At 39.7% G+C, this 26,392-nt stretch overlaps 1 protein-coding gene across 1 annotated transcript in view; it reads right to left on the bottom strand.

Annotated features, from left to right (window-relative positions):
* The window catches only part of DCHS2 (dachsous cadherin-related 2), a 464,316-nt gene that overhangs the window by 36,305 nt on the left and 401,619 nt on the right, over positions 1–26,392 (bottom strand). Inside the window, exons 10-15 of the mRNA XM_073645211.1 lie at positions 23,661–23,900; positions 16,448–16,582; positions 15,040–15,249; positions 10,189–11,046; positions 8,694–8,804; positions 90–301 (exon numbers count right to left, since the gene is read on the bottom strand). Coding sequence (XP_073501312.1) covers positions 90–301; positions 8,694–8,804; positions 10,189–11,046; positions 15,040–15,249; positions 16,448–16,582; positions 23,661–23,900 — 1,766 coding nt within the window. The remainder of the gene's footprint in view (positions 1–89; positions 302–8,693; positions 8,805–10,188; positions 11,047–15,039; positions 15,250–16,447; positions 16,583–23,660; positions 23,901–26,392) is intronic.

The raw sequence follows: 26,392 nt of genomic DNA, 5'->3' as shown, positions 1-26,392 counted from the left end.
AGTTATAGAAATATGACGAACATCATTCACACAAATCCCCCATAAGTCATTCTATACCACAGATCTGTCATGTAGCACTGTTACTTTACCTGGATAACAACCATGTTGTAGGCCTGACCCTCCAAGACCCATGTAATGTGATGATCCCAGTCAAACACTGGTGGGTTATCATTCAGATCTTGGATTTCCACAGACACCCTGCAGTAAGCCACAGACAGTGTGGATTCGGCAGAGATGATTACATTTATAATATTTCTGGCTTCGAAGTCCAGCAGTGATGGGTCCTGTACTGTCAGCTCACCTGGGGGAAAACATTGGAGTAGTCAACCATTAGTACATTATATTAAGGCCTGCTGAAATACTAAAGGCACGTAAAAATTTAATTGTTCAGAGCCGTAATGCAGTGTCCTACAAGTTGAAGTATTACTGTAACTCTATATGTCTTTGGTGCCATATAGTTTTTCCGTCTGATTCCAGAGGAATCAGACCTAAAAGTGGTAACAATCTACAGTGGGAAAAATAAATATTTGATACACTGATGATTTTGCAAGTTTTATCATAAGTACAGTTCAACTATAAAAGGCAGAATCTAAAAAAAAAATCCAGAAAATCACATTGTCTGATTTTTACATAATTAATTAACATTTTATTTCATTAAATAAGTATTTGATACAATAGAAAAGCAGAACTTAATATTTGGTACCAAAACCTTTGTTTGAAATTACAGTGGTCAGACATTTCCTGTAGTTCTTGACCAGGTTTGCACACACTGCAGCAGGGATTTTGCCCCACTCCTCCATACAGATCTTCTCCAGATCTTTCGGGTTTCGGGGCTGTCGCTCGGCAACATTGAGTTTCAGTTCCCTCCAAAGATTTTCTTTTGGGTTCAGGCCTGGAGACTGGCTAGGCTACTCCAGGAGTTTGAAATGCTTCTTACAGAGCCACTCCTTAGTTGCCCTGGCTGTGTGTTTCGGGTCATTGTCATGCTGGAAGCCCAGCCACAACCCATCTTCAATGCTCTTACTGAGGGAAGGAGGTTGCTTGCCAAAATGTCTCGATACATGACCCTATCCATCCTCCCTTCATTATGGTGCAGTCGTGCTTTCCCCTTTGCAGAAAAGTAACCCGAAAGTATGTTTTCCCCACCATGCTTCACGATTGGGGTGGTGTTTTGGGGGTTGTACTCATCTGTCTTCTTCCTCCAAACACAACACAAAGTGGAGTTGATACCAAAAAGTTCTATTTTGGTCTCATCTGACCACATGACCTTCTCCCATGCCTCATCTGGATCATCCAGATGGTAATTGGGAACTTCAAACGGGCCTGGACATGTCCTGGCGTGAGCAGGGAGACCTTGCGTGCCCTGCAGGATTTTAATCCATGACAGCGTAGCATGTTACTAAGGGTAATGTTTGAGATTGTGGTCTCAGCTCTCTTTATGTCAATGACCAGATCCTCCCATGTAGTTCTGGGCTGATTCCTGACCTTTCTTAGAATCATCCTTACCCCACAATGCGAGATCTTGCATGGAGTCCCAAACCGAGGAAGATTAAGGCTATGTGCCCACGATGCAGAAATGCTCCGGATTTTTCCTGAGCGTTTCTGCATCTCCCTGGCAGAAAAAAATGCATGTGGATTGTACATGCGTTTTTCCTGCCAGGGACATGCGGATGTGAAGCGTTCTTCACATGCATTTCCGCATGCGGGTTGGCAAGCGCTTTCCAAGCGATTTTAGCATCACTTGGAAAGTGCTTGTCAACTTGGTCACACTATATAAATCCATGCAACCGGCATGGATTTATATAGTGTGACCTTAAAGAATGGTTAAAAATAAAAAAATGAATCTATACTTACCTTCCGATGGCCCCCGCAGTCTTGCTTCGCTCCGTCCTGGCTGCCGGCAGATCGCGGTACACTGCACTGAAGGACCTGCCGTCACATGACTAAATGACGTCAGCGCAGGCCCTGCAGTCCACCGCGATCTGCCGGCATGGGAGGACGAGCGCAGCGGGGGCCGTGAGAAGGTAAATATAACATTTATTTTTTATTTTATTCTTTTTTTCACAGGTTCTATGGTACCCGGGTCCGGAGGAGAGTCTCCTGTTCTCCACACCCGGGTACCATCCGCACATTGAAATGCATGGAATGCGCATCTACATATGCAGTGATGCAGAATCCATGCATTTCAATGCAAGTCAATGGCGGCGAAAACGCAGCACTTCAGCAAAATAATTGGTAGTGCTGCATTTTTTTCCGCAATGATAATCCGCAGCGGAAATTTCCACAGCATGTGCACAGCACATGCGGATTATCATTGGGGAACATGGCAGGCCTTCTACCATGCATTTTTCAAGCGTTTCTGCAGGGTTTTTGCCGCTGCGGAAACGCTTAAAAAAAGCATCGTGGGCACACAGCCTGACAATCATCTTGTGTTTCTTCCATTTTCTAATAATTGCACCAACAGTTGTTGCCTTCTCAACAAGCTGCTTGCCTATTGTCCTGTAGCCCATCCTAGCATTGTGCAGGTCTATAATTTTGTCCCTGGTGTCCTTAGACAGCTCTTTGGTCTTGGCAATGGTGGAGAGGTTGGAGTATGATTGATTGAGTGTGTGGACAGGTGTCTTTTATACAGTTAATGAGTTCAAACAGGTGCAATTAATACAGGTAATGAGTGCAGAGTAGGAGGGCTTCTTAAAGAAAAACCAGGTCTGTGAGAGCCAGAATTCTTGCTGGTTGGTAGGTGATCAAATACTTATTTCATGCAATAAAATGCAATTTAATTATTTAAAAATCATATAATGTAATTTTCTAGTTTTTATTTTTAGATTCTGTCTCTCACAGTTGAAGGGAAAACTTGTACAGGGAAAACTTGCAAAATCGGCAGTGTATCAAATACTTATTTTCCCCACTGTACATAAAGTGTTGTATGTGTCACATCGCTTTTAGGAAAGTACAGAGTATATCCATACATACAACACCCAATGATGTCTGTATGGCAATGTATCTAAGACACAAAGCTCCAGATTCATACACTGTCATAAAACTCCACATATGCGCACAGTATGGCAGTGTGAGTCCTTAAAGTAATAAGTACAATGTACAGTATATATTTGAGATGCAAAAGTTTAATGATCTTCTTCAGTGTGTAGTTAGCTATTGCACATTTTTCCATATTTATGCAGTATGCAGCCAGGCCCTTTAGTTTTGGTTGGGTGAATTGTGGTGTCTGTCCTTGTGGGGTGCACTTCTATAGTACTGGGCAGCCCGCCTGATCTATTAGTATAGGCGTCATCAATAGGCTGTAAGCCAGACACTGTGCATCACACATACCAGTGTGACTGGCACCCTATTCAAGCCTCATCTGTGGGCATTTTTAATACTAGGCAGCCACCCCTTCCATGAATTGGTAAGTTTGTGAGTGGTTGCTCCATCAGTATTTTGCACCAGTGCTGCCCCCCATATTTATCCTGGTGGTCTACTGCATCCTGCTAGTACATTGGTAATCTAACTTGGTATTGGTAAGGCTTTAGCTTTTTCTGCAATGGTTTTTAAATTCATGTCCTTCTGTGAGCCATTTTTGAATTTATTGTAGGGACTCGCAAGTATGAGGACCCTTGACGTGGATTGCGCGTTTTCATATTTGGTGAATTGGGGTGTCTGTCCTTGTTGGGTGTACTTGTATAGTGTTGGGCAGCCCTCCTGATCTAATAGTACGAATATCAAAAGACTGACCGTCACTTCCAAACAGAAAACTGGTGTGTACAGGTGCATACTAAGAGCAGTCATCTCCATACATAACTAACAAATAAAGTTGCACTCTGTAACACTATAGCATGTAAACATGAAATATATGAAATTTGAATTGCATTACTGCTCTAGAAAATAGGAAAAAACTAAAATACTTAGCACATGATTTGGCCAATTCATGCATGCTCAGTAACTACGGCAAGGCGACCTTCTTTGCTGGGAACCTTTCTTAATGTGATTCCTCTCCTGGGCTGAAGCCTACCCCTTAATTGATCTAATAGTATGGGCATGATCAATAGGCAGTGTGAACTTACTCTGTCGGCATTCTAATTAACTTTACTTTAGCAGATAATGAATTGATGACCAACTTTTCTGCTGACATTAATTTTAAGATGAATTTCAAGCATCCATGATGACCCACCTACCAAACCCCAGCAGGGTCTATGCACTGTCGCCAGCTTTCCCACTGGTCTTCTGTTTCCTTCTTCTGGCAAGTGTTCATGCTGTGTTTGAACTGGAATAAACATTATCCTAGCTATTTTATCCAACAAAGAGGAAAACATAACCACTACAGCCAGTCATTGCAGACAATTGTCATCTGACAACTATCACCGATCAGAGCGGTGAGCTTGTGTTGTTTTTTTATTTATTTTTCTAATTTTTGGATCACCATTGGTCCATTTATAAACCAATAAAAAGTAGTGGAAAACACCATTTAAGGAATATGGTTGAAGGATTTCATGTTACTACAATTCTCAACATTGATGAGGTAAAGTCTGCAGAAATTAGGGAAATCATAAATGGACAGGCTAGGGAATTAAAAGTAGAAAATAACTGTTACAGGTTGTGGGTTAGAGAGGATATGAAAATTGTGAAATATTCCTGTTTAGAAAAATTGAGGGCCAACTTGATTTTGAAAATCGTTAGCTTGAAAGTGATAAAGCCCTCTTGTGAGTGCGTTTTATTCTAGTGCCGCTCTGCAACCCTGGATTTTTGCCACAGCTTGTTTGTGAAGGCAGTGCACCAGTGTTGACAGTGCTGATTTGTCACATTCTGCTTGCATGACATTGGTTACCGAGTCAATGGATGATGCATTTGTGGCAATGTAGAAAATGGTGTCTGTGTCTATGTGGTGAAGTTAAAATGTGGTCAACAGCAAGAGAAGCCAGTCAAAGAGTGTGTGAGTGTCTAGATGTGAGAGGTTTCTTTGGTGGAATGTTAATTTCTGTACATTGGGGGCAGTTGAAGAGAACCCAGATGAGAATATGAGTAGGTGGTAAGATAGGGAGAAAGATACATTTTTAAGTGTCATGACACGCCCCGGAAGAAGCGACTGAGCGAAACGGCGTCCGTCGGGTGTGGGGAGGACACCTCTGGTCTCCAGCACTTCAGGATCCACCTCTGTACCAGGTATTAGCGTTCCCTTTCCATAGGCATCGCCCATATTAGTACACACTGCACTAGGGCTTCAGTCTACAGCCATTACAGCTGCTTTTGCCTTTCTGAAATTTACTCTGATTTTGTATATACTGAGGATATGCTCTCCTTGTCGCACTGGCGCTATACTAGGGTGCAGTATTCCTCGGATTAGTATACCTATCATCTGGTTTGGGTGCTACCTTTAACTACATTGAGGTGTATTATCCTACAAGCACCATCATTTACATTATGTGTATGCAGTGGACCATATTTGTGTTTTCCATTCCCCTGATTTTTGGAGGTTTTCCCTTGTCTAATTTTAATGTATTGTTCTAATTTCTTTATTGAATAAAATTGTTATTTTTTAAATATTGTCATAATCTCTTCTTGTCTGGTGGTTATTGGCCGCTACAGACCTTTTGTGTGGTACATACAGTATATGTCCAATATCCACTGTCCACCACTTCCATTGTTGTCCAGGTCCACCCCACCTTCCTCCCCCCATTTCACCTCGAATTTCGCACCCTCTTTCTTTTTATGCCATATCTTATCCATTATTTTTACAAGACCACCCAGCCAATATAATTGGCAGTTGATGCTAAATCACCAAATTAATTATGAATACGCTTTGGTTTGCAAAGGGGAAATCTTAACTGCTAAGCCACTACCATTTTTGACAGTTTCATGTATTCTTGTGAGAGTGCTATGACCAGTGTGTTTTTTGGGTTAAATATGCAATTAAGGAATTGCTCTGACGAGGTGTGGTGGTGGCCCATCTTGTTCAGGGACTGTGCTAGTATAAAACAGTTGGAGAGTTCTAGTACTTGATTATTCCTTTTTTTAATAAATAATATCCCTTTTTTAATAAATAATATCCCTAATTTACCTAAAAGACAAAGCAACATTCCTTCTATCTGCCACAACCTGCACTTTCCTCAGGGATTACGTTCTCTATTTAGAACTTGAAAATGTTCTTCTTTGCAACAGTTAACTGACAGATGGTAGAGCATGCATTTACTTCATGCACCACTTTCATGCTTGGGTGATGGCTGTTTTCCTTTTCAGAGCTTTAAAATGTTTTGGTTTTTTTTTTAACATGAAAAAAAAATGCGTAGAATAAAAAGACTTCCACTCACCAAAGAGATGTCCCCACTACCGCATATTAAAACACAGAGATCCAACAAGCCTGTCGGTCAAAGCAGTCAAATAATCCATAAAAAAAAAAAAAAGCTGGGAACTCCGTAAAATTATTTGCTTTATTTGAATTCCATTAAAAGCCGTAATAACAAAGCAGTAGTAAATGTTGACGTATTTCGTTTAAAAAGTCTTAATCGTAGCATGAAAAAAAATGCTTGCCGAACCAATGGCAGTTAATGTACAATGTGCGTGCCGAAATATCGGCGCTTTTACATGCCACACACATCACTTTCCTTCTTATCTCTATTCACACTTCCTACTAAAACTTTAGCTGTAAACTGGACAGAAAAGTAAACTGTAAAATCCAAGGCAACTGGCTCAGAAGCTTTCGGAGAAGCTGCTTGCTTGCAGATGATACCGGTCTCCCTATTGGGACTTTAAAATGTTTTTCATTGTTTTGTTTTTTAACCTGATTAAAAAAAGGGTAGCCGACACAATGGGAGTCGATCTTGTGATGCACTTGATGACACACCAGTACACCTACCTATCATATCACTTTCCCATTTCGGTTGAAATAGGATCAAAAAGAATAAGACATGTAATTATGGAAATCAGCAGCCTACTAGCAATGTTAATGATATTCAAATTGTGAAAAAATGGAAAAAAAAAATTCCAAACATCTCAATTAATTTAGTATTGAGTATGCGCGCCACACACAGAAATAAATGAAAAACGGCTCTTGGGACACTTAGGCCAAATGGTCTTAACATTGGTTTCATAACTGATCTATTCTGCACTGCAAGTGAAATTGGATGTCACATACAAAGATTAAGGAGTCAGTCAATGTCTACACAAACCTTCAGAAGGTGTTTGCAAAACATTGGGCAACGAGCCAGATGTCCAGCTATAGGTGTTCCATTGACCTGACACCACCGCTCTCAAAGGCTATCATGATGCAGAGGAAGATGGCAATAGAGGCGGTAATAGAGGTCTATCCTCTTCAGCGATACGTCCTACTTTTGTCTTTGATGAAATGATAGCTGGAGATCACGTGGACATGAGGTAAGGCCCTATTTTCGGGATTATGGTGTGGAGTGGCATAATGTAGAAAAAAAATAAACAAAATGCAGTGGGCACAGTAGTAATATGATTTGGGTACCACTAGTCTTGTGCAAAAAGCAATTGCATGAACAAAGAGAAAAACTGCATAGAAGAATTCTATAGTGCACACCCAATAATGAAATATGTATTAATAAAGTTTATTGAAGGAAAAAAACGCTGACAGACACTAAAAACATTTGAAAAGTACAAAGATATACAAATAACAAATGAGGCTTTTACCCCTAACGAAGCTACCATTGAACATGGATACACGTGAGGACTTTTTTCCTACCAGGCTACTTATTCACTTAATCTGTGCGACTGCTTCCTTACTTCTTATTGGTAGGTCTTTATTATATGCCTCCTTGTGTGCCCTTTTGGTCTTCATTTGGTCTTCATTTTTCCTTCATTATTATTCTTATCTAATGTTATACACTTCACATATCTACTTCATCTTATGTGATCTAATTGTATTCAGGCGCACTTTTCTTTTTAGATTAATTTACTATTTCTTATGTTTGCCTGGTATGGGGTTTAATTTTTGAAATATTTTATCCATACCCTCATTTGTTATTTGTACATCTTTGTACTTTTTAAAATGTTTTTAAAGTGTTTGTCAATGTTTTTTTCCTTCAATAAACTTTAATTAATATATATATTTAATTATTTGGTGTGCACCATACAATTTTTCTGTGCAGCTTCTCTCTTTTTTTTCATGGAGTGGCATAATGTACAGTAGCCAGAGTCCTCTAGTCTTCATTCCTAACTCCCTAAAAGTTTGAAATTACATTGATTTGTTTTTGACCATACCACTGGTTTCACTGTGTCCCAGAAGCCATTTTCAAAGTGATAACACCAGGTCACATGATGATCGAGCAAGTGTGAGCAACCTGCATGCCTAAACGTGCTACCATTGCCTGCAGTATCTCTGGACTTATTTCCTATCAATCACATCTGAGACGTCATTGTTCAGCAAATGCAAAGGAAGCTGCCAACAGCGTATCTTGATGATTTAAACATTTCTCAGACAAACATTACCAACCCCATTCATATTATGCCAAGGCGTGTAAGTGCATGTATTTCTACACGTGGAGCTCATACTCAATACTGAATAAAAATGTTTTGAAAACTTTGTTTTCATTTTTTTATCATTTGCATGTCATTAACATATTTATCGAGCCTTGATTTTCATGATTACATTCCAGTTTCAATTTCAGTGTTGAGGACTATAGTTATCCTCACAATTAAGACATATTTAACACATTATGTACTCCCTATCCATGAATTACCTGTTCTAGAATTAAGCATAAATGTGTCTTTCTCTCCACTGATAATTTTATAGGATACAGATTGTTCAGAGGGTTTGAAGTATTTGGCCTCCACTGTCAACACAGCTGTGCCTGTTATTAGTAAGTAAGAAATAAAAAAATAATTAATACACAAAGTAGTATAAAATACAATGAAATGTGCTAAACAACATGGGGGCGTCGGTCAACTATAGACTGGGGAGATGTTGATCAAGCATGTCCGATTTTTGACTGCCGACCGCATTGTTCTCCCAGAGATAAGCCACCACCTAATGAGTCAACTATTTCATAGAGAACATTGGAGCACTCCGCCGAACGAGCACTTCAGTGTATGGGAGAATCGGCTGAGATGGCTGTCGACCAAATGTGTGGGGGCTTTAAGGACTCATTCAGAAATCAGTAATATTTCTTATATGCAAAAAAAAAAAGGTCCAAGATTCATCAGTGTTTATCAGTTTCATCAGAGTTTGGTCAGAGTCAGTTTTTCTCATCATAGTTGGTCAGAGTTTCATAAGTTTATCTCGGATGAAAAGTAAAAGAAGATGAAAGTTTCTCATACCAAATAGTCGGTGAAAGACACAAAGATGGCATCCAAGAGCTGTCTGATTTATTTATGGACCCATAGACTTGCATTAACTTTTTGATCTGAGAATCAGATCAAGGTCAGACATGTTTCTATGATTTTGTGTGGACCATTCGATCTTTAAAAATACATGGACATATATACAGCTCCATAGATTATAATAGGTACAAGTTCTATCTATGAAACCACAGATAGAACTCCTACAAGAAAACCTGATGTCTGAATGAGCCCGCACATACATTCACAAATACAGACATAATAAAAGGAAATAGAACATTGTCTTATAACACAAAGCCATGAGTGCCCATAGGTAAAATGAAATACGATCCCAAAGGTGATGTCAGCAGCACATCAGTATCAGTCCTGTGCATCTGTAGGTAGCCATAGCCGAGTCACTCCTTACTGTAAGTAAGAGAGGATATGCTGTGATAGAGCTTCATGCATTAGATCAAAGATTGAACTTGAGATATCTAGACCCTGTGAAAAACTGTAACAGCCACCACCCCAACTATCAATTATTTGTCTTTCATAGACTTGTCCCCTCGTATGGGTCAATGTGATTATTTAGGCTCCCACAGGCCATGACTTCAACCTCTGCAGTGCTTATAGTTACATGATAGTAACGTAGGTTGAATAAAGACCTAGGTCCATCAAGTTCAACCTTCCTCCCCCATTGTACATTTTGTCTAATTTAACTGTAACTCACAATATCCTTGAGTATATTATGATAATAATAAATATATAAATGGTTATATACTGATATAAGCATTATAGTTGTAACTTCTGCCATACAAAAAAAATGCATTTAGTCAGAGGTACATAAGTAATCCAACCAGCCTATAACATGTAGAGGTAGGCTCTCTGCTATAATGAAGTTATGGTTCTTATACTGACCTGCTTTGCTATTTTCCATTACGTTGGCTTCGTATACATTGTGCACAAAATAAATATCCTTCCCCTGCCCTTCTAGATCAACGATGACAAGACCTGTTGATGTCCTCACTGGGACACCAAGATCTGAGGCCTTCACTTTCAGAATTGTGTTCCTGAAGTTATGAGAGATTGGATTCCGAAGTTTTATCTCCCCTGTATCTTGGGTGACAAAGAAAAGTGGATCACTTTCCACTAGACTATACACTACTGATCCATTCAAGCCTTGATCTGGGTCACTGGCATGTACGGTAGCAATCGTTCCATTGACTAGGGATTGATAGGACACAAAAACTTGAATGGGATCCTCCAAGAATAAAGGGGGGTTATCATTGGTGTCTTCAATGTGAATTAGAACTTTCACAGTGGAATTTAGTGGACCATATATGCTACTGTCACTAGCCACCACTCGGAACACATATTGATGTTTGGATTCCCTGTCCAAAGCTTTTGCCGTTATAATGTTTCCAGTTGTTCTGTTTATAATGAAAGCACCTTGGGTATCATCAATCACGGAGTATGTTATTTCACCATTTAAGCCTTCATCTACATCAATTGCATGAAGGCTAAGAACCATTGATCCAGCAGCGAGATTCTCTCTAACAGATGAGCGGTACTGGCTCTTAGAAAATGAAGGTGGATTATCATTTACGTCCAAGACTTTAATATGTAGCTTGGCTGTGGTACTTTTCTTCGGGCTGCCCAGGTCATGGCATTCCACGACAATGGTAAAACTGCTGACATCCTCTCTATCTAGGGTACGGGTGGTCCAAAGCTCGCCTGATGTATTATTGATGGCAAAATATCCGCCCGTGTTTCCACCTTCAAAAAGGAAAGAGATGTAAAACAAAAGCTGACATTTGGAGACAGTGGAAATATATATCATGGCAACACCATAAAAATATGTTAAGCCCAATAACATGAAGCATTTCTGCTTGGACAGCGAGTGTTTAAGTGTCTCTGGCATGTGACTGCCTTCTGTTTGAATTAAAACCTGTATTTCATTTAAATCAGTGGGTGGCACTGACAGTAAATTCAGAATGCCTTATCCATTACTGAGCGATGACTTTTCCAGATGTGAAGCCTTTTTTCAATTGGACGCACCTTATAAAATATATATATATCTTAGTGTGGCTATTCAACAAACAATTCGGAGCTGATTTTTTGCTACAGACAACAAAAATGATTAAAGTTTGAAAGCAATAACTGGCGCATATGATCTTTTATCTATAAAATCTTCTTAAAAGGTCAAAGTTTTCGGAGGGTGACTGTTCACTTGTAGGGGTTCTGTGGTTTGAACAGCCAGGGCTTATTTAGCTGAGCATTCAATGTGGTCTGTTTTTTTTTCTAATATTCTCTTCCTTTGCTTAGATCTCGGGACTGTGGCTATAGGGGTGACTGTGTTTGCTATCCCATTTGCCCAAATAGTAGTTTAGATTGACACAGAGACTTGAAACTTAAAAGGATCCTAAGATCAGGATTTATCACTAGGTGGTATTAGGGTCACATTGTCAGCCTCCTAATACCTCTGTAATGAGGCCTGTATTAGCCCTAAATGCTAAGTATAAGTGTATAAAAACTAAGTTTAATTGTCCCTGCCTGCAGTCACTGGACTAGTCTGGGACTGCTGCCAATCTTGTCCACTGCTTGGTCGAAGCATGCCCACAGTAGTGTGACTGACATACCGGCATGTGAGGGGACAGTAGGGAGGAGGTGAAGAGGGATGGCTTCTTCTCTTCCTCTCCGGTCTTTCTGCACATGCCAGGATGTCAGTTACATCGCTGTGTGAGTGTTCCCACCACCTTGTAGTATTGATGTATAATTGTGTCCTAAAGAGTAAAACACTGGATAAAACTTTCGCTGAAAAAGACTTAAGTGTATGTGTGAACAGCAAACTAAACCTTAGTGACCAGTGCCAGGTGGCTGCTGCCAAGGCAAATAAAATAATGGGATAGACACTTATGACGAGAACATACTTTTGCCTCTATACAAGTCACTAGTGCGACCACACTTAGAATACTGTGCACAGTTTTGGGCTCCAGTGTATACGAAGGATATAGCTGAACTAGAGAGGGTGCAGAGAAGAGAGACCAAGGTTATTAATGTGTGGACTGCAATACCAAGACAGGTTATCAAACATGGGGTTATTCAGTTTGTAAAAAGAAAGGCTTAGGGATGATCTTATTACAATGTACAAATATATGAGGGGCGGTATGGAGACCTTTCTACTGATCTTTTTACACCAGGTCAGCCATGGTAGCAGGGGGTATCCTTTATGTCTAGAGGAAAGAAGGTTTTATCATAATCACAGACGCAGATTCTTTACTGTAAGAGCAGTGAGACTATGGAACTCTCTGCCGAATGGTGTTGTAATGAGTGATTCACTACAAAAGTTCAATCAGGCCCTGGATGCCTTTCTTGAAAATAAAATATTACAGGTTAAGGGCACTAAATTCTATGATTCAGGGAACTAGTCTGATAGTCATACATGGAGTCAGGAAGGAATTTTGCCCTTAATATGGGGTAATTAGCATCTCCCTCATGTAGCTTTTGCCTTCTTCTGGATCAACATGTTAGGCTATAGGTGGAACTCAATGGACTCAGGTCTACCTTCGACCTTAAAACTATGAAACTATTTTTGACAGCGTTCACGGACTAGTCTGGTGACCGCTGTCAGTGAGAGCACTGACAATAACATTTAGTTTTTAAACACATATATTAAGTGTTTAGGACTAATACAGGCATCATTAAGGGGGTATTATGAGGCTGCTAAAGCACTCCCAATACCTCTTTGCGTATAAATCTTGATGATAGGTTCCTTTTAAAGGAATTGTACCAAGTTTATAAATGTATAAACTTATTAATTGCTGGGGTCCGGACACCGAGACCCCTAGCAATCCCAAGAACAGGCCTTGGCACCTCTGCTCAATTCATTATCTATGGGACTGCTGGAATTAATCATACGGAAATAGGCATAGAAAAGCTGGACTCTACATTGGTTTGGTCAAAGAAGCATATGCCAGATGGGAGAAGACAATGGCAATATTTAGGAGTTCAATGACTTGTTTTTAATTTAATTCTGCTCTGAAAAAAATGCAGATTTGATGTCTCTTAGTTCTGATTTTCAGGCTGGTCAGTTGTACTTCTGAGATTATCCTGAGAGTCAAGAGCGTTGTGTAGGCCCAGGTTTCTGAAGTGTCCCTGCACAAAAACAATTCCAGCTGCACGAGAAGCTGAAATTAAATGTAATACCGATATTTTTTTTTGTTACTAAATAAATACAGATATTTTCTACTAATTAAAAACTGATAAATATTATTTTTTTGTAATTTGTTTTATTTTCTGAAATCAGATCATTTTATTCTACTTTCTGGGGAATACTATAAGGACGGACATCTTTTTTGTGTTGCTGTTTTAGAGCATTCAGAGATAGGTTTGCAGCAGCTATTTTAGCATTTATTTTAAAACATGCGGTTTAAAGACCTGATAATTTTTTCTCGTTCAAATATTCTAATTTGTATCTTTTTTTTTGTGATACGTGGGGTCTAATTTTTATGTTACTATCATACTCTCTTTTAATTTTTTTCCCCAATATCAGATTATAATGGTAGGAAAATTAAAAAAATGTGTCTTTATTGTATATTTTTTTATATATATTCTTTATTTAAGATTTTAAGATGTATTGTATATGTTTTAATTTTTATTAAAAATTGTATATTTTAAATTTTTATTTATGGCCAAAAAAGGACAACTAAAATACATTTTAAAATGTGACATTTTTTTCCCACAGGGGTGGAACTAGTAACAGCAATTTGAGTTGGCAGATGTTTTCATTTTTTATTTATGACCGGCTTTTTTATTTATTTTTCATTTATTTCCCATATTGTGCTCCCCATAAGGTCATAAAGGACCTTCGGGGCATTGCAATATTTAAATACTTTTTTATCTGATTTCCTGTGTAAATAGGGTTGGTATATTAGCCCCAGTTACAGTGGAAATTCAGTCTACTTGCTGCATAGCAGAGATGACTGGGACTCCTAGGACCCAGCAGCTCCTGCTCCCTCCATACAGGCAGTGCTTACAAGACTACAGGGCCCAGAGGAGGGAGCACTGTCAGTGCTTCCTATACTGTATACACAGCGATTGTTCAGCATTGTGTATACAGTGATCAGGAAGGCAGAGCTGGTAATAATGTATCTGTGCCTTCTAAATGGGGAGTCTGGCTGTGTCTGACTGCCGGCTCCTTGTTCCAGCATCAGCACAAGTTGAGCAGCTTTTATTTTATGCAGAGATATTTTAGAATGTCACTGCAGAGTATAATGCTGACTGCCTGGATGTTTATAGTTTATGAGCAGTCTGTTAATATTAATTAATATTAGATATTTCTTACTCTCTGAATAAATCCTTTTGGCTGCATGAGCACAAGTCTTTGCTTTCCGAATGATGCACTGGTCAAACAATGCATCGTAGTCAAGCTAATAATATTTCTGAAGAGGATGAAGCATCTTCTATGTCTAAATAATTACCATCATATTAAGAATAGACATCAATGATAATTATTTAACAGGATGTACATTTTGGATCTATTTAGTGTCATTATCATCTAATATTTTGAGTTTCGATAAAAAAAGAAATACATATAAAGTCATACATATACATGCACAAGACCAAATTATGTGATATGCAAAAGAAAACAGATAAAGAAGAAAGTTCCTGAGATGTCTAGCATAATAAACAGCTCCGCGCAAGTAAAATCCTGAAAGCAATGCTGATTTAAACATCTGTTCAGACAGTTTAGCAAGCGTCATTAATTACCAATTATTTGGAATAGTACTCTGCCATTGTTGCCAGCATCCCTGTCTACGGCCAACACTTTGTGAATTATTCCCAGATCTTGGTTTTCTGGGACCTGGATCTCAGTCTCAGGAAATAGGAGCTCAGGAGCATTATCGTTCTCGTCCAGCACCGTACACACAATTGTCGCTGAACTGGAGAAGGATGGTGATCCGCCATCTGTCACCATTACTAATGAGGAAGAAATGACAGTAAATGCATAGTCAGCTTAGTAATGAGATAGATATATAGTGTCTTAAAGGAGACAATAGAAAATAAAGAACAAATGTTCTTCATATTAATAAATATCATGAGTCAAAACAATAATGAATTATACTGTTATAAAGTACAAATATGTTCTCATGTAATAGTCCAGACTTCAGACTGTACTTATACTGAGATACTTCCAACTCTAAAGGAGAGTTCAAGCTACATAAGGGGATGTTATACTATATACAGTCATGGCCGAAAGTGTCGTCACCCTTGAAATTGTTCCGGAAACTGAAGTATTTCTTCCCAGAATATTATTGCAATTACACAGGTTTTGTTATACACATGTTTATTTCCTTTGTGTGTATTGGAACAGCACAAAAAACAGAGAAAAAAGGCAAATTGGACATAATTTCACACAAATTTTCACACAGGTTAACAGCGTTCTGAACCTGCATCGCTCCCGCACCGAGAGCCCCGCTGCCGGTAGGCAATTAACTTTATTCCTCCCGGCAGCATTCGGCTTTCAGTCACGGGCGTGGCACTGGCTCAGCTTTAGTCACCACTCTGTGGAAAGAGAACGACAGCTGTAATCACACCCCTGGCACTGACTTACAGCTGGCCATAACACTGAGCTGCTGTCAGTCAGTCGCAGGGGCACGGTTACAGCAGCCGCTCTCTATATACAGATCGGTGACTGAAAACGCGCCGTCACCGCCCCTAGGACTGAATGCTGAGGAATGCTGGGAGAAATAAAGATCATTTAGCCGGGCAGGTTCAGAACGCTAATAACCTGCAGATTAATCCCATATCTGCAGGTTAGTAGTGTTTTTTCACGTGACTAGTTACCTTTAAGACATTGATGACATATTGTTAAAAAGGAAGTGGCAGCATTGCCAGGAAAGCTCAGACTCTGAGGCCTTTATCGTGTTTGGCACCATATAGAAAATTCTATTTACAATCAACAGAATTGCTATGTGCAACGTCAGGATTATTCCATTAACATTGAAATGATTTTTCGATGTGTTAGACATTTACTCCTTGCAGTTCACAGATACGTCATTGTCCCACAGTGTACAATCATTGATGGAAAAGGACAGGATCACTCGCAATTCTCCATTCTAGAATGGCCTTGATGTGACCACATGGACTAGTACATGATATCATGTATATGACTTACCCTTAATAATAAACTGATCCTGCTTCTCTCTGTCTAATGTGGCAGCTGTGATTAACTCTCCAGTATCAGGATTTATTCTGAAATAGGCATGTGCCGGGCCGGGCAAGATGTGATATGTGAGCGCAGCATTGACTCCTGACAAGTAAATCACAGGGAGAGGTCACTTCATATAGCACCGACACTTATTATACAAAAAGAAAATATAGTTTTATGAATCCGTAAGACAAAATCTATATTGAAAATGGTTCTCATGCTAGGGTTAGCTGGGGTTTGAGACCATGAGACATGACAATCCTCCAGAGGGGTAAAGCTGATGACTGGAAAGTTCAGTAAAAGGTGTTGGCTACCTCATCTGACAGCATCATCATGTCCCAGCTGTGTGTCACTTACTGGGCTGCTTGCTGCAGTTTGATTATAAACTGTTTTATCTGCAGCAGATCTAGCAGTTCTCTGAATGCTGAGCTCTGTATAATCCCGAGCACACCCCTGTCTGGCAGCTCGCTGTGTGCACTGTGCATAGGCATAAAGCTGCCAATCAGTGGTGGTGATGGGGTTATACAGAGCTCATGAATATGGAAAATTACATGGCATCGACAGGAGATTATCACAAGAGGACTAGTAAATCTGCTAAAAGAGTGATTTTTTCAAGCAAGCAGCTCAATAAGTGACACATCGCTGGAATCAGGGTCTCTGTCTCTACATTATGGTGCTCTCAGATTAGATGGCAAAAACCTGGCGACAGATTCCCTTTAAATATGGCAATATTAACTGAGATTCTTGTGTTTGCGGTTGTCATACTCACAATATTTACAGTCAATGTTATTAATCTGTACCTGCCAATTATCTGTAGATAAATATCTCATGTGTATATCTGAAATCTCCAAAGTGATTATTAGGATGTGAGTTTATAATAAGAGGACAGAAACATCCATTAGTGGTGAACTCTTAGGCTACGGTTCCACTATCAGTATTTGATCAGTATTTTACATCAGTATTTGTAAGCCAAAACCAAGAGTGGGTGACAATTGCAGAATTGGTGACTAGTGTTGAGCGATACCTTCTGATATCGGGAAATATCGGATCGGATCGGACCGATACCCAAAAAGTATCGGATATCGCCGATTCAGATACCGGAAACCAATGCAAGTCAATGGGACACAAATATCGGAATGAAAATAAACCCTTTCTTTCCTTGTAGGTTAATTCTACATGAAGGAAAACAACTAAGAATAATGTAGAATGTATTACATGAAAAGCCGGCAATTCAGCAGCGGCATACACCGGTACCCGACAATTTATAACAGAAAGAATAGAGCATCACACATAGATTAGATAGATAGAAACATGTCAGTCACATATATAAGAAGTACAGTGATAGTGTTGCTTACTGTATTTGTCATTTAGTGTTAAAGGATTTATTAAAAAAAATAATAGTGTTTTCATGCACAGTCTCTTTAAAAAAGCCGGCCGGCAATTCATCAGCGGCATACATTGGTACCCGACAATTTAAAATAGAAAGAATAGAGCATCACACATAGATTAGATAGATAGAAACATGCCAGTCACATATGTAACAAGTACAGTGATAGTGTTGGTTACTGTACTTGTCATTTAGTGTTAAAATAAAGGATTTATTAAAAAAAAAAATTGGCGTGGGGTTCCCCGTAATTTTAGTCTCTAGCGGAGGTTAAGCAGACGGCTGGAGCAGATGTTTGAAGCTTGAGAAGGGGGTAATACCCACGGAGCTTCCCAAGCTACTAATATCAGCCCCCAGCTGAATACCTAGCCTTTACTAGCTATTAAAATGGGGGACCCCAAAAAAAATGACGTGGAGTCCCCCCTATTTTAATAGCTAGCAAAGGCTAGGCAGACAGCTGGGGGCTGATATTAATTGCCCAGGAAGGGTGCCATGAATATTGGCCCCCTCCCAGGCTAGAAACACCAGCAGTCAGCCGCCCCAGAAATGGCGCATCCATGGGATGCGCCAATTCTGGCACTTAGCCTCGCTCTTACCTCTGCCCTGTAGCGGTGGCAGTGGGGTAATAGGGCTGGGGTTGATGTCAGCTTATAATGCCAGCTGACATCAAGCCCAGGTTAGTAATGGAGAGGCGTCTATAAGACACCCCCATTACTAACCCCATAGTCAAAGTTAAAAAAAAAACACAAACACCCAGAATAAAGTTCTTTAATTGAAATAAACACACAATTCTTTATTGTTCTAAATTAAACCATACTTACCATCACGCCCATTTCAGCTGAAGCCAATGTCTTCTGCAATAAAATGAAAATAATAAACCAACATCATCGTTACCTTTCCATGGTTCCCAGGATGGCTCCAGCTCTGCTACATTCACATGACAGGCTGGATTGCAGCCGAAAGCTGCCATCCAGTTTGCCATGCCGCAGACACTGAGAAGCGCAGGCATGCTTGCGCTCCTCAGTGTCTGGCTGTGACGGCATAAAGATGAGCCGAGGTCATGTCCAATGAACTCGGCTCACCTCATGCATGTCACTGACAGCGTGGGAAAATTCTCCTGCACTTGCCGTGAGCACAGGAGAATTCTCTCACGCTCACTGCAACTCATCCAGGGCCCTGGTGCGGTGGCTCACTGGGTAATAAAGGGGTTAGGGCCAGCTTGGCATTATCAGCTGGCCCTAAGCCCGAAATTCATGGGGTCATGCCAATATTAGACATGACCACCATGAATTTCTAGTAAAGTTTTTAAAAAAACACAACACCCAGAATAAAGTCCTTTAATTGAAATAAACACACAATTTTTTAATGTTCTAAATTAAACCATACTTACCATCACGCCCATTCCAGCTGAAGCCAATGTCTTCTGTAATAAAAGTAAAATAATAAAGCAACCTCATCCTTACCTTTCCATGGTTCCCAGGATGGCTCCAGCTCTGCTACATTCACATGACAGGCTGGATCGCAGCCAAAAGCTGCCATCCAGCTTGCCATGCTGCAGACACTGAGAAGCGCAGGCATGCTTGCGCTCCTCAGTGTCTGGCTGTGACGGCAGAAAGATGAGCCGAGATCATGTCCAATGAACTCAGCTCACCTCATGCACGTCACTGACAGCGTGGGAAAATTCTCCTGCGCTCAGCGCTACAGCAGGAGAATTCTCACACGCTGCGATGGCATTGAGATGACAGGCTGGATCGCAGCTGAGCGCTACCATCCAGCTTGTCATCCTTCAGAGACACTGCAGAGTGCAAGCATGCCTGCGCTCTGCAGTGTCTATGAAGGATGTAAAATACTGACTGATAGTGGGGCCGTGGCCTTAGGCTGTGTTCACAAGGAGTTTCTAGGCAGTGAAAAATCTCAAATCTTTCAAATGGGAAGTCTCCTATTCTTGTGAGTTTTTAAAGTTGTTTTTTGTTTTCTGAAGTAGTTTTGAAGCGTTTGGAAGTTTTTTCTCTGAAGCGTTCATTGCAGCCTTTTCAGCTGACACTGCCAAGTTTGAAGAGGTTTCCTCTAGGGTCCGCTTGAAGGAAGTGACATGCACTTTTTTTCTACCAGGCGTTCTTCAAAATCTCTTTTGGAAAAAAAAAGAGATCAAGGTGGATTTCCTATATAAACAGTTTTCCAAGTGTTTTTGAAGCTCTTTTTGAGGATAATTTTGAAGAGGATCTATTACAAAAAACACCTCGAGAGACTCTGTGTGAACATAGCTTTGGGCAATGTGCACACAGAGAGGTTTTTTTTAGTAGGTTTTGGAGCAGAATCTGAGCAGAAACTCTCCACATCCTCCTCTAAAACTGAACACTCCTTAAAACTTTGGACGTGCTGCTCAGTTTCTGCTCTGAAATCTTTGCAAAAAGACATAGTCTTGGTGCAAATTCTTTGGCGGAAGGACTCTTGTGTTACTTTTAATTCCTCACTCCTCTTGCTTGAATTGTTAATTAGTTTATTACTTTGTAGTGTCTATATTTTCTTGTACATATAAAGTGTTTCAAATATGTTAAGCATTTAGCAAAAATGAAAAAAAAAAGCATAAAAAAATGCATATCCCATTGTTAACTAATATTTGTCCTGTGCCCAAAAACACAAAAAATGACCCAAAAGTGCCTACATATAGTCTGCTGATGATATACTGGAAGCATAACCAACCCCCAGGTGCTTTATAAAGAGCGTGAAGAAGCAGAATTATAGTGGGGTTAATATTTTATAGTTTGTGGTTACATTAAATAGAAATTTAAAGAAACTAGCTGACGAAAAAGTAACGGAAGATTGGGCAACACTGCCACACAGTGGACAATCATGATATAGTCAGTGGACACTGCAATACTGAACTGTATTGTTACTGGATACTGTTAAGTAGAAAGATGGATTATGAAGCTACACAAACTATTTACTAACTCTATTATTACTAGTATTTACACACATTATTTATACATAATAATAAATGATAAGAAAGGCATGGTGTAAAAAAAGCATATAAGTAAATTAATTTTTACGGTCAGATAAAACATGAGCAGGTCAGAATTTGTTCTTTCTTGTCACACTGACAGACTCTTTGACTGAACCAACAGACCCTATAAGTCAATGGGTTTTATAGGGCAGCACTTGTGTCTGTTTTGCAATGGATCTAGCTGGGCATTGTGTTTTCCTTTATTAAAAAAAAAGCTACCAAAAAGCAAATGTGCTACATTGCTACACAGGTGAAGTCGGGCTTTAAACATATTTTATTAAAGAAAATAATAAATACAGCTATTATAATATATAATTTTCCAATATTCTAAATTACCAGTTATATGCCAGCTATAAACCAGCTTTATAAAGTCATGGTTTGATTCAGCTAAAAGAATCCACGGCTAAGCCTGCAAACCTTCTCTCTAGTTAAAGGAGTTATCCGGGAGTATTACATTTTTTCACTATGGGCATAAGGACCAACAGGCAGGTAGTTTCTAACTACCTCCATGCTGTGCCCGGCCCAGATCTCTGGCGACACACAGCGATCACAGACTGATCCTCTCAGCGATTCAGCGGCTTCTGCTGACGTCTCGTCGGCAAAGCAGCGGCTCCTCTTCTGCTCTGCTCTCTTGATGTGGCATAACGGCCGACATTATGTTGTCTGACAGCTGGCTCCCCACTGCCTAACTGCGGGGAGCCGGCTGTCGATCAATATGACGTCAGCAGTCACGCCCCATCGACAGAGCAGCCCTGAAGAAGAGCTGCTCTATTAATGTGGAGCAGATGAATCACTGTCAGGAATGATAGGTGACTGCTCGGAGCCAGTGCCAGGTAGAACAGGCAGGTAGTTGCCTCTGTTCTGCCTGGTAGTTTTTAGGTCCATAGTAAATAAAATAAAGTGGTCCTGTAGAACCCCTTTAATATGTATTCAAAGAAACTAGATGCCTCAAAGTGTCTTCAAATATAATGATCCTCGAAAACGAATGATTGTTGCATATGCATTGTTTAATTATTACTGATGAGCAGCATTCTTTGATGTGGACATGTGCAGAAACACAATGTCTGTGGGCCAGGATTTTTAGATGAATACTGCATTTTTTTTTTGTAGCAGGTCAGGTCTCTCTCTCATATTCATACAGGTGTCTATCTTTATCTTTTTAATTGTAACACTTATTCTAAACAAACGTATTTTTGTCTAATTAAATCACCTGTGAAGAGAAGATCTTTGCTAGTGCAGATTTCTATATCATTACTTTCCCTGTATAGCTGTGAAAAGGAAACAAGGGATATAAAGCTATGTATCAGTATAGGGGAGGTCGAATCATAATAAAAATAGACAGATGTAGCTTTTCTGAAATTGATATATTTATCACAATGCAGAAAGAAATGCCGATGCAAAAACTCTATGCCTACGCCTAACTAGAAATTCAATGGCTTATGTTAAAGAGGACTTGTCACAAGCTGAAAAATGCACATAGTTTGCTCTTACTTTATTCCCGGGGCTCCCGAGTATGCCATTTTCTGTCTGTTTAAATTCGGCCATGTGCTTCTAGAAATACGGGCCGATATTTAGTGCTAATTTTTATGGTCTTTACTAAGAAGGAGTGGCTCACAGGGTAATAATGCGGAGCAGTGTAAAGACTCGCTCCAGAGAATCTTGTGAGCCATGTCCCTTGGTAAGACCATAAAAATTAGCCCTAAATAAAAAGGTCGATATCTCAGGAATTGTATGGTGGATTGACAAAATATTTAATGCTCATGGGAGTAGAAGAAATAAAATAAGTGCAAAAGCTTGCCACATTTTGCCTGGTGCAGGTCCTCTTTAAGTGTTAACTTTCTGGATCATAACTACATTCTTCTGTAAGGAAGGCTATATCTGTATTAGAAAATTATTATTATTATATCATTCTTGTCTTAAAAAGTAAGTGATCTTTATAGCAGGTGTAGGGATTTACGCTCAGCACAGGCACTCAGCACAAGCACGGGCCTTGGTGTAAAACAAAGTAAGGTTTATTGTATTTCTACGCACTTCAAATGAAAGTGCTGTCTCCAGCATAAGAAAATAAAGCATAACAGCTTTTCTTCAGCCCAAATTGTATAATAAACCACACAGTCCTTTTGTCAGGGTATACACAATACATTAACACAGTGGTACTCACACCACAGCACGGGCCTTAGTTATCTCAGACACAGTCTGTAAGTCAACATTGGCTTCTCTCCAGCTCCACTGCCACAGGGAAGTGTTCACCTCCCAGACAGCTCTTCTTTTCTGGTCACTCACCAGCTCCAACACACAGACTGCTCAGCTTCCCCCAGCTGACTTAACACCAACTGAAATCAGGGCCTGGCTCTAGCCATACTAGCTAGTTGCATGTAATCAGGACCTCCAGTCCAGGTTTTAACCCTGTCCTACCTGGCTTTCCAACACAGGACATGAAAATGCCCTTTAAATCATATCAGTCATTAGACAGTGCCTCTGTACGGGCTAAGATTTGTCCCCTTTTCATGATTTAGGGATACAGGCAAAGAGAAATGCATACTGAATTACTGTACCAAGGTTTATGTAATACGACCTTACTAATAGTCACAAACTGAGCTTCTATTTCCATAGAGACATTGATAACATGATAGCAAAACCCCCTATCCTGCTGTAACTGTAGGATTTTGTAATTGTGTTTTCTGTTTTACTTGCAAGTTCTCCTGAACCAGATCATATAATTTGCTGAAATGCTGTAAAAGTAAGCCAAAACATTAATCCCTTTTATTGGACCCATAAGAGAAATCAGGCACCTGAATCTCTGTCCTCTGCTTCAACCTTCATCACATGTTGTCCTGGCTCTAGGTTTTCGGGAATTGCAGTTTCAAACCAGGCTTGTCTAAATGTTGGTAACACGTCATTTACATCAGTAATCGTGATTGTAACAATCTGTGTTGCAGATAGAGCTGGATTTCCATTATCTGTGGCCAAGATGGTTAAAGTATAGTGTTCCTGGATCTCACGGTCAACTGTAGCGGATAAACTGAGCCATCCTAAGGATTATTTACAAATGTATATTAATAGGGATTATCAGACAAATTATTCATAAAATCATACGGTGATAAATAGATATAAATACTGATCAACCATAACTTTAACATTAAAACCAATAATAATTGAAGAACAGACACTGATTACCTCATTGGCACATGAAAATTGATGGTTTTTGAAGTTGATGTATTGGAAGCAAGAAAAATACTCAATCATAAGGACTTTGACAAGTTCACACCGTCTTGGCTAGATGACTGGATCGGAGAGTCTCTAAAAAGGAAGGTCTTCAGTGGGGTTCCAGATAGTTGGTGGTTGGTACTTACCATAATTGGTCCAAGAAAGGACCACATATGAATCAGAGGCAAGGTCTATAGCACCCAAGATTCATTTATACATATGGGGAGCAAAGACTAGCTTGTGCATTGCAGCTTGCTGTGTTTTGAGGTGGTATGGTCCACCATTGGGAGTACCTACACTGGGCGCATGAGCATCAAAACTGGACCAGGGAGCAATAGGTGACCTGCCCAGGTTTCTTTTATAACATGTGAACAGATGATGGAGTAATGAGAAATACTTGGCTGACATTCATGTCGCAGTCACTTTGGCATGTACCATTTACCTAAACATTGTTACTGACGAAGTACATCCCTTTATGAAAATTATATTCCCTAATGGCAGGGATCTCCTTTAACAGCAAAAAGCTCTCTGCCACACTGAAAATATAAGGGTAATTTGGAGTGCACTTGGTATTCATTAGATGGGGGTGCAAGTAGATCATTTAGTCAAATTCACTGCACACTTCTGAAGTGAGGCGAACGTAAACTGAGTGATTCATCAAAGCTTACCCAGAAAACTGGGTAAAAAGACCTTAAAAAGTAGCAAATTTGTGGTGTTAAGCAAAAATTTTGCAACTTTTAGTGTTTTCATGCCAGTTTGTTGCAGCTCTTTCAAAATGGACAGAGCTGGGGGGTGCTGGAGAAGAGCCGAGGTGAGAAAGGGCATTATTTTATACCAAAAATGCTAGTCCACTCTATGACTAAAGTAACATTTCTTGTAAGGCATTTACCACTGAGAAGACGCGCCAAGTTCATTAAGTGGCATGTGCAACACCAGCCTTAATTATTCGTCCCCAAGGTATTTTTTTCATACCGTAGTTACATCACAGGAATAGAATACACTTTGTTCAGTGCTTCTGAAAACAGTCGTTTTGACGTTTCGACTTTCCCGAGTCTTTATCAAGGTGTTGCACTAACAGTGCAAGAAGTGGGTGAGAGTGGTACACCTCCTATACATCTCTACCTGGTGCGTTATAGCCGTCATACCCATTTCTCACACTGTTGCTGTGAGGCCTTGATAACGACTTGAAGGGGTGGAAACGTCAAAACTACTGTCGCCCCGAAGCAATAAACTAAATTTCTTTTAGTCCTATGATGTAATTACTGTATGAATAAAAATCTTTATGTTTGCATCACTTCAGGAGTATGTCGTGACTATGAGTACACCGCAAAAACTGTTCCGGATTGACTCGAACAACATGACTAAGTTCAATGTGATGACTAAGTTCTATCTATGTAACGTGGTGAAAAACTAGTTCGCTCAATGAAGGTTCAACCTTCAAAACGGCATCTGTCCCGCAGGCAGGATGTTATAGAGCAGGATGAGCTGGTCAGATTGATTGACATTTTAGTGAGAAGAGTTTCAGTATAAGGCCACGGCCCCACTATCAGTATTTGGTCAGTATTCGGTCAGTATTTTTTCTCAGAAGTGGGAGCCAAAAGCAGGAGTGGGTGATAAATACAGAATTGGTGACTTGTTTCTATTATACCTTTTCTCTGATTATTCCTCACCTGGTTTTGGCTCCCACTCCTGAGAAAAAATACTGACCGAATACTGACCAAATACTGATAGTGGGGCCGTGGCATTTTATTCTTTGAAATCCCTGTTTTTTGCATACATATGATTAAAGTGGGCGGTCCTATCCAGTGATTGACATTTTTCCCTGTTAATTGCTGTGCATGCAGGTCAATCATTTACAAGGACCGCCCACTGGACTCCTATGCATTCCAATGAATAAAGTACAAGTGATCCTGAATCTTTTCCAACAAACTTATATATCATTCTGCTCAGCTTCTCCTTACCATGCAGGAAACATTCAGAGGTCTTGTGGAGTCTGCACTTGAACCATGTGATTTTCTGTGTGTAATATATATATATATATATATATATATATATATATATATATATATATACACACACATATATATATATATATATATATATATATATATATATATATATATATATATATATATAATCACACTATATTATGGCTGATCATGTATATTTACCAAGAAATTGTAGTGAACAAAATCCAGATCAATTGTGATATAGGATTTGCTGTCTACCCATGCCCAACTGTATGAAAGACTGTGTCTAAGCATGATGTGTTTGACAACCCCAATCTACATAACAATGGGTGGAATACACTTTAAAA

This window comes from Phyllobates terribilis, unplaced genomic scaffold (genome assembly GCF_046119375.1).
Source record: "Phyllobates terribilis strain yellow unplaced genomic scaffold, ASM4611937v1 Scaffold_1__5_contigs__length_1240528914, whole genome shotgun sequence".
Lineage (NCBI taxonomy): Eukaryota > Metazoa > Chordata > Amphibia > Anura > Dendrobatidae > Phyllobates > Phyllobates terribilis.
Note: the sequence above shows the minus strand (reverse complement) of the source record. Positions and strands in the feature narration are given on the sequence as shown.